General features: G+C 37.8%; 1 protein-coding gene across 1 annotated transcript; it reads right to left on the reverse strand.

The window, feature by feature from the left end:
• Nucleotides 1-79: 79 nt before the first annotated feature.
• On the reverse strand, nucleotides 80-6,392 carry LOC103468324 (uncharacterized). The gene is made up of 7 exons (XM_008415333.1): nucleotides 6,053-6,392; nucleotides 5,915-5,956; nucleotides 5,801-5,821; nucleotides 4,047-4,121; nucleotides 3,753-3,836; nucleotides 623-754; nucleotides 80-503 (listed from the first exon to the last, which is right to left on the reverse strand). The coding sequence occupies exons 1-7, from the start codon at nucleotides 6,363-6,365 to the stop codon at nucleotides 223-225; spliced, it is 948 nt and encodes a 315-aa protein (XP_008413555.1). The 5' UTR covers nucleotides 6,366-6,392; the 3' UTR covers nucleotides 80-222.
• Nucleotides 6,393-8,597: the final 2,205 nt, after the last annotated feature.

The raw sequence follows: 8,597 nt of genomic DNA on the forward strand, positions 1-8,597 counted from the left end.
TGTGTGTGTGTGCATGGTTGTTTGTTCTGTCTGTCTCTGTGTTTCCCTGCGACAGACTGGCGACCTGTCCAGGGTGACCCAGCCTCTCGCCCGAAACCTTCGCTGGAGATAGGCACCAGCAACCCTCCTGACCCCACAATAGGGACAAGGGTGTTAAAAAATAGATGGATGTTTTACTGTGATCCTGTCAATTTATCAGAAGAAAGAAATCATGTTAACTGCCTACATGGTGAAAAGCAGATGGCCACTAAAGGTAGTGTGACGCATGTAATTGTCATAAACCCATGACTTGGCCCACATACGCACAAATACAACATCTCCTATTTCTAACAGCACTGAGGCGCCATTAGAAGATTTCTGACTACCATTAGACTGATGCGACCAGGATGTACAGATTTGCTTTCCGTTCTTGATCAACCCAGCAGCTACAGGACTGGTAGAACCATGTCCATATAGGTGGACCTCAAAGTGATAGACTCCTCTTACTGGTGCAGTGAACAGCCCTGTGAAGAATCATTAGCAGAATTACAAACATTTTCCCAACTTTACTTTCAGAACAAATTTACCACATTTTAGTTATGACTGTAAACATATATAAAATATAAGGAGTAAATTGCAGCACCTGTTTCTGAGTTGTAGGCATTTCCGATATTAGTGATAACATATTTGAAGACCAGAGTTATATCGATGCTGAACGGTCCAGTTTCTTTGCCACCCGATAACACCAAAGAGACAGAGAAAGCCAGATGTTTGGCTGAGAGACAGACAGACATTGGACATCAAAGACTGTTATACAGCAAGAAAAAGTATTAAACATTGTAACATATTCCACAGTAAATATTATTTAAATATCTCTACTGACTGATAAATCCAACAAATTCACATTTACAAAAAATGTAAAAAAAAACAAAAAACCTTTGTCTTCTAAGACTTGTTGATAGGTCCTCACGTTGTTTTTGACAAAATCCACAGACTGCCTGTCTGTGAATATTAGTCTGTCTCTGGATTGTGTCAGAGAGCATTTAAATGATCAACAGGAAAATGCAATTTTTGGGTCAGGGGTTAGGTTTAGGATTGAAGTGCATGTGTATGTGTGTGTGTGCGTGCGTGCGTGTGTGTGCGTGTGCGTTTGTTTCTAATACCTTATGGGGACCATTTTCCTGACACATACTACATTGTGGGCAGTGGCGCAACTACACATTATTCAGGTGGATGCGAAAACATAATGTCCCATGTCTGCCCAGAAACGCCCTCTAGAATCCCACGTGGCTGCATGTCTCACAAACAAAAGCCTTGCGGTGCCTAGTTTCTATGTAAACATGGCGTCTTTCATTTTGACTGACTCTGCAGAGTATTTCTGAGTCTATTAGTTTAGCATTTCTGCCAGATTTTCACAAAATATCAGCCACGACAAGGGAACCAACAAGTTCATGTCATCTTTTTTGGACGACATCAAGGTGTTTTAGCCACGCGATGCCTCCAACATTGTGCGTGTCACAGCGAAATGCTACCGGTYGATGAGGAAAACAGCAGATCCTCAGACCCTCAGCATAAATATAGCTGTGGACAAGATCACTGATGCCTATTGTTCTTGCAAGGCTGGGTAACTCGGGCATTCATGATTTTGAGGGTTACTTTTGAAACCAGTGATTTCTGTTGTTGGCAAATGTTTGAGTGTCCCTAGGCCTGATGCTAGCGTGGCTAACACGATTACAGTTTAGTAAAAAGACTTTTCAGGTAAAATAAAATCTTTAATGTATGTCAGATGTGGTACACATTGCATATTGATCTGTTCAGCTAACGTAAGACTGCAACAGACAGGCTTAAAGGTGTAGAAGTTGTATCGGTACTGCCATTATGCTGTACTTGGCTAAAAGGTTTTCATAATGGAYGTGTTTATTATTGACTTTCTTTTTTTCATTCACTAAACACAAAGAAAGCAAAGCAGTAATACTTACACCAGCACACAATCCTTTGTTCTTATTGATCCTACGACCGTTGAGCTGCAAATGCGGTTGTGCACAAGCTTTGATCCAAGCAAGGCATTCCGTTTCAGATTTTTGGAAATATGTGAATTTTAGTTCCACAAATACAATCAGGATACCTGACATTGCCTGTACAGATACTCCACTGACAGTGGAGAACCATTCTTTTTCGAGTTCTGACGCAAAAACTTTCTGCCGGTCTGCTAGTCCACCATGCACATTAGCATGTGTTTACTACTGTAGCTTGTGTTTGTGAGACCGTCACGCACGTGGTAGCTGCGCTGTGACGTAAAATGGGCATTAGCCAATGAAACGCAGCCCCTGTGTTAAGGTCCATTGCAAGCTGCTGTTGAAATCTAAAGAAGAAGAAGAATGTGTCCATTTTCTTTTAGCACAGGCTAGTAGCAACACGAAGGATCAGCACTTTTACTGTTACAGTTACCGTTCGGAAACTACTGTAATCAGTTCAGTTAAATCTAAACTTGGCAACTTTTTCTTTTYCAATGTAATAAATGTGATATTCAATTGACCTGTTATGACTAAAATTTTGGGTGTCCGCCCCCCTCTGCTGCTGCTGCATCGTTGTGGAAAACCTGGAGCGGCAGAGATATCTGTGGCTTAAATGTTTATGTTTACTAGTTTAAAAAAAAAACTTTGGGGTCATAGTTCGGAAAATACAGACTATAATCCTTCCTGGATATTTTCTGTAAAGAACCCAGAGAGGATTATTTGGTTATTTATGTCATTAATTGTGTTATTATTTATTTCCTGACTTTTGTTCTGCGAAGAACCCAGAGAGGGTTATTTGATTGTGCTTTCTGGAAAATGATACATGTTTACATTTAGACTCTCCTGCAATCGTCACACGTTTTCTGTTACAAACTGACTCCGGCCCCCCACCAGAGAAGGGAAAAGTTATGTGGCCCTCACAGGAAAATGTTTGGGGACCCCTGCCCTAAAGAAAGGTACGTCAGGTCAGGGTGAAGGAGCGCCCCCCTCCCCAGGTGACGATACGTGAAAGGTAAAACTCGCTACATTTACCTACATTTACCTCGTTATGTGCGCGAGGTGAAGGAGCGTAAGGCGCGCTGAAGTGTATGGGAAAACATCATCGGCACGCCATCTCCTTCAGACGGGGTTTTGACGCCACCTCTGGTGCTGCGCCCCTATGCGTTGCATGCGCTGTATACCCACTTTCTGCACCACTGATTGTGGGGATCCACTGCTCCTTGTGGGGACCAAAGCCTGGTCCCCACAAAGGGAAACACTGTTTTTGGGTCAGGAGTTAGATTTAGGACTGAGGTGTGAATTGAGTTTTGGTTAGGTTTGAGAATGTTCACTCTCGAGGTACGCGGGAGGGTTAGAGGGTTAGAATAAGGGTAAGGATAAGGTTTAGGCTGTAGAAATGAATGAAAGTCAATGGAAAGTCCCCACAAAGATAGCCACGCAAACGTGTGTGTGCGTGTGTGTGTGAAGGGGGGTGTGTGCATGTGTGTGTGTGTGTTTTATTTTTGCTATATCTAACCCTCTGAAGACTGATAGGCCATACAAGGACCAAAGCCTGGTTCTAATACAGTGGTATTATATATATATATATATATATATATATATATATGGTAAATATGGTTTTGTTTCTTTCCACTTTTTTGGGAGTTGAAGTTTAAGGAAGCTAGAAGCTTTAAAGTTAAGGTTTAAAGCTATGAGTTCCATGTTTATTTGTTTAATCTAAAGTGTTGCAAAGACAAGTTTCCTTCAGAGTTCACAAACCTTCTGCTTCTCTCTTCAGAGCCTCCACTTGGTATCTAGTGATGTTGGCCTTGACTTTAACAGTAGCCAGTTCTGCTGCCTGAGCTGGAATGAAAAGTGACCAAAGACTTGACATTAAATGAAATTTTATGCCTCTGCAGTAATTACTCTGAGGTTTTGCTTTGTTTTCTTGCTGATGTCTTCTCATGTCTAAAATTTATTGTATGGCTATAACAATAAGTTATAATAATTGATACTCAAAACCACTAATATGGATGTCAGTGTTGTCATTAGTGTCCTTCAGAGTTCACAAACCTTCTCCTTCTCTCTTCAGAGCCTCCACATACTTTTCAGTCTTGTCTTTAACAGCAGCCAGATCATCTGCCTGAGCTGAAATGAAACAATTAACGAAGAGATGAAATCAGTTCAAAGATTTTCTTAATTAATCTTAAGTTTTGCTTAGTAGAATAAAAAACTGAATTTGTTTGGAACAAAAATCTGCTTCTGCTTCTAAAGTTCTAACAGTTCAGGTAAATATATTTGCAGTGCATGTATCGCCTTTTATAATGTTTTTTTAATGCACAGTCATTAAAGAGTTTTGTCACAGTGGCGTGAAAATAATGAATGTTTCCACATTTCGTCATATTAATGTCACAAATATGTTCAATTTTTGTGACATTTTATAAGACAGATCAATGCAAAGTAATGTATAATGTATCATTTTATACTTTTTCACAAATTGCAATTTTAATGTTATATGTATTTGATTTCTCTTAACTATAATATGCTTTAATAAACTCCAGAGCAGCTTGAGATAAATCTATATCTTGGCTTTCTTCTATTCTTCCTCTTTCTCTTCTCCCTCCCTGAAGGATAAGTGCAAAGTTTAGAGAAACTTTGCTGTAAAGTTGCTCTAAAAAGTGTCATTATTTTAAAAAGTGTCATTATTTACCGAATGACACTTCATGAAAACTGTCATAAACATTCATGAAGACTTCTTTATGTTCATGACAGCTGTTATGTCAGTCTTATGCACACCCCTTCAAATAAAGTGTTACCCACATAACTTTGTTATAAGACAAATAATATTTGTTTTAGCCACAAAATGATTATATGCTCACTAGCAAACAACATATCACCAACTACAGCTTAGAGCAGCTCATCGATGTAGCAGCTATGTAGCCTGATGTAGAAACATTTTGCTAGACAATGTCAAACATAGAGAAGATTTAATTATTATCAAATGTTATCAAACACTGCATTTTTAAGCCAAAAATACCTCAGAAATATACAGAGAATCAACAAATTTAAAGTTTAACTCAGTTTCACAAAAATATAAACGGTGTAGCATAAATGTTTAGCTGTTGAACTGGACCATTCCAGGTCGCTATCAAGCTAATTTTCCATTAGCAGCTTTACAAATCTTTTACATTACATTACCAAGGCATATTAAAACAAGGTTATCTTGGCTTTCTTCTATTCTTCCTCTTTCTCTTCTCCCTCCTTGAAGGATAAGTCCTTTTTTCAGACTGTTTTGCTAACTTAACTTCTGACTGGAGCTTTGGACGTTTGGATGCTCTGCACATTCCACGGCAGCTCATGTTGCCGGGGAAGCATGCGATATCTACCGCGGTTACCAGGGAGCCCCCCAAGAGCAATTTATTTTTTTCTTTTTATCCATAAATAATGATTTCTACATACATTATTATTATTATTATATATATATTATTGTAAAAACAAATCACTTCATAGTGAAATTGTGTGTTTTTGATATTATAATGACATAGAAATAATTACTTAAAAAGAAAAAATCAGCTCCACTGAGGGGGCCCCTTAGTAGCCTTGGGGCCCTAAGTAGCTGCTTAGTTTGCTTATGCCTTGGGCCGGCCCTGGACCCAGGACAGATGTGGCTACTATCTAGCAGCTTGCTACCATCACATGTGTGAATGGCTGAGTGTAGTGTGAATCGCTTTGGGGTTCCATGGACTTGATAAGGCGCCATTTAGCATTTACAGTGTACATCTACAAAAACCGTAGCTAACATTTCTACTGAAAAATAAACTACATACCTTTAAGCCGAGTTTCTTGTTCTAAAGAAAAGAAAACACAAATACAAAGTTTTAGTTCATGACCTGTCATATTTAAGATAATCTTTATAACTTTTGCTCTAATAACATCAGCACCTTGGTACCGTTGGTTCAGGGATTGCAGCTCCGTCGACTTCACTGGTAATGATAATAAATAATTCAAACTCTGAACTGTAATGATCATTTGATTAATAATGATCAGTTGATTCAAACACTGTAACTCTGTAAACATACCTTCATTGTCTCTCTGTAGGTGCTGCACCTCCACCTTCAGTGCTGCCACCCAGGCGCTCATCCTTCTCAGAACAACATTGATGTCCTGTGTGCAGGTCTGATGCTCATGCTTTGATTCTCCCACTGGTCCCTCACTTTCCTTTACACTTTCCTTTACACTTTCCTTTACACTTTCCTTTACACTTTCCTTTACACTTTCCTTTAGAGGTGACACACTGTCATTGCCATTGTTTTTGTCAGACTGAACTTGCAGCTCAGCTGTAGAGACAGAGCAGACTAGCAGCGGCAACAGAAGAAACATTTTCATTTCCATCCTCAGTGTCTCTGGAGGTCCACTCTGCTGTTTGAGACTTAAATAGGAGCCCAGCCTTTTTATTGCTGACTAGGTATTGTCATAGTCTTATCAGAAATAAGATAAGACTTGTTATTTTAGCCTTGACCAATAAAAATGGCAATCTAGAATCACACAGAATGTTACATTCATTTGTTGCAGGAATGTGATTCTGAATGTTAATTAGAAAGTTTAGAAACAACTACTTAAAGTTGAAAGGTTTTAAATTTTTGTGTCAACTTGCATGAAAAATAAATATTAAATTAAATAATTCATAGCAAGCAGAAAAAAAGCATAAAAGGTCAGCATTGATAAATAGTTACTAAATTTACATACTTAACATGTCAGTAAACATGTTTTTTATAGTGTCAGTGATTTGAGACAAATGGTTTAATTGAGGTTTTACCAAAATAACTGAGATTTCCTTATAAAAAGGTTAAAATCAGGTGATTTGTCATAAATTGTTCAAACAATCCAGACCAAATATAATAGTTTGTCTGAGGTATAAATAATATTTTTGGAATATTGGCAGGTAAACAATGACTAAAGGAGTGGAGATTACCTGATCACTGTTCTAAGACCGACTTCACAGTAATCAAAAAAGTAACATCTATTCATAAATTAAACTAAGCAGTTGGATATCTTAATCAATAAAACTACTCTAACCAGAGCTTTATAATAAATGATTTTGCAGAAGTGCAGCGGAAATTAGTAGGAAGGACTGTGGGCCACAGTCTGTCGCCAGAAAAGGCTTTTATTGTGCTAAGAACAAGGACAAAGCTTACATGGGAAAGTCATGCAGAATTAGTCAATAACCTAGAATATACATCATGATGATGCTTGTCAGATTAATAGTCCTTATTGAAAATAAAAACCTTTTCGAAGGTATTAAACATACTCAGAGATGTAAAGATGTTGAAACATCAGTCGTTTAATTAATCTGTATGACGTCTTTCACCTGGTGATGAAATTACTAAAAAAAAAAAGACATTTTCAGTCATGTTCTAATTTAAGGAATGAGCCTGTATATCTGCTCAATGCTTACATAAAGATGAAAACAGGTACAAAATTCAGCTCATGCTGTCTCCACAAGTTGCCGCCCTGGGTGGTTGCCCATGTCGCCCATAACAGAAACCGCCACTGCAAGCCATTGGCCTTTTAGCCGCTACTGACAGTGATATGCGCCTGGGGACGGCAGAGGCCATTCGTCATGTCCACAAAACCACTTACTGTTCAATGCAGGATCTGTCACAAAAAACGGTTATGTCCTCCATATTGCTGATCCAATGTTTTTAACGTATTATTTAATCCGATTTTATGAGGGCCCAGGCCTGGCCAAAAGCCACGGAGCCTGGCTGATACAGCTCTGGAAAAAAAATCAAGAGACCACTTGAAATGATCAGTTTCTCTGCTTTTTACTCTTTATAGGTATATGTTTGAGTAAAATGAAAGTTGTTCTAACTACTGACAACATGTCTCTGAAATTCCATGCAAAGATGTAATATTTATTTGCAGAAAACGAGAGATGGTCAAATTAAAGAAAAAGATGCAGTGCTTTCAAATCTCAAATAACGCAAATAAAACAAAAAAAAAAACAAGTTTATATTCATTTAGAAACAGCAATACTAATGTTTTGACTCAGGAAGAGTTCAGAAATCAATATTTGGTGGAATAACCAGCAGGTTTTCAATGGAGTTCAGTGAAGTGAACACTGGAAAAAAGTATTTTTAAAAGTTTACTTCTAAATCCTAATCAGAAACTTTAACCTTTGACTAAAGGACCTAATTAAAGGACAACAATTTCTTTAAAAAGCAACATTGTTTTATGTCTTGTCCCTCCTAAAATAAATTTAGAAAAATAATAAAATGAAACTTTATTCTTTCACTCCTAAGTTCCGACCTTCAGGATGGGACAAACATGATGATCTCACATTGCTTTGACAATATGCAATAATTCCCTGCATAATATTAGAATAAATCTAAATAAAACAGTAATCAATATAACTATTGATTATTGTCTATCCCTAGTTGACACTAAAAGATATGCAATATGCAAAAAATAATTTTGCATATTGGAAAGAAGTAGATGAGTATGAAATATGAGTGAAGATGATGGTTAACAAATGAAAAGAAATATGCCGTCACCAATAATATAATGGAATAAGTCTAGTCTTTTTTATCCATCCATCCATCCATCCATTTTCTTCCGCTTATC

Source organism: Poecilia reticulata, linkage group LG8 (genome assembly GCF_000633615.1).
Source record: "Poecilia reticulata strain Guanapo linkage group LG8, Guppy_female_1.0+MT, whole genome shotgun sequence".
Lineage (NCBI taxonomy): Eukaryota > Metazoa > Chordata > Actinopteri > Cyprinodontiformes > Poeciliidae > Poecilia > Poecilia reticulata.

Excerpts from the sequence above, each read along its gene's own strand:
- LOC103468324 (XM_008415333.1), bottom strand. The coding sequence starts at position 6,365 with ATGGAAATGAAAATGTTTCTTCTGTTGCCGCTGCTAGTCTGCTCTGTC. Across the intron at positions 3,837-4,046 it reads TCTGAAGAGAGAAGGAGAAG|CTCAGGCAGCAGAACTGGCT; the intron begins GTTTGTGAACTC and ends TTTTCATTCCAG. Across the intron at positions 755-3,752 it reads TCTGAAGAGAGAAGCAGAAG|CCAAACATCTGGCTTTCTCT; the intron begins GTTTGTGAACTC and ends TCTGTCTCTCAG.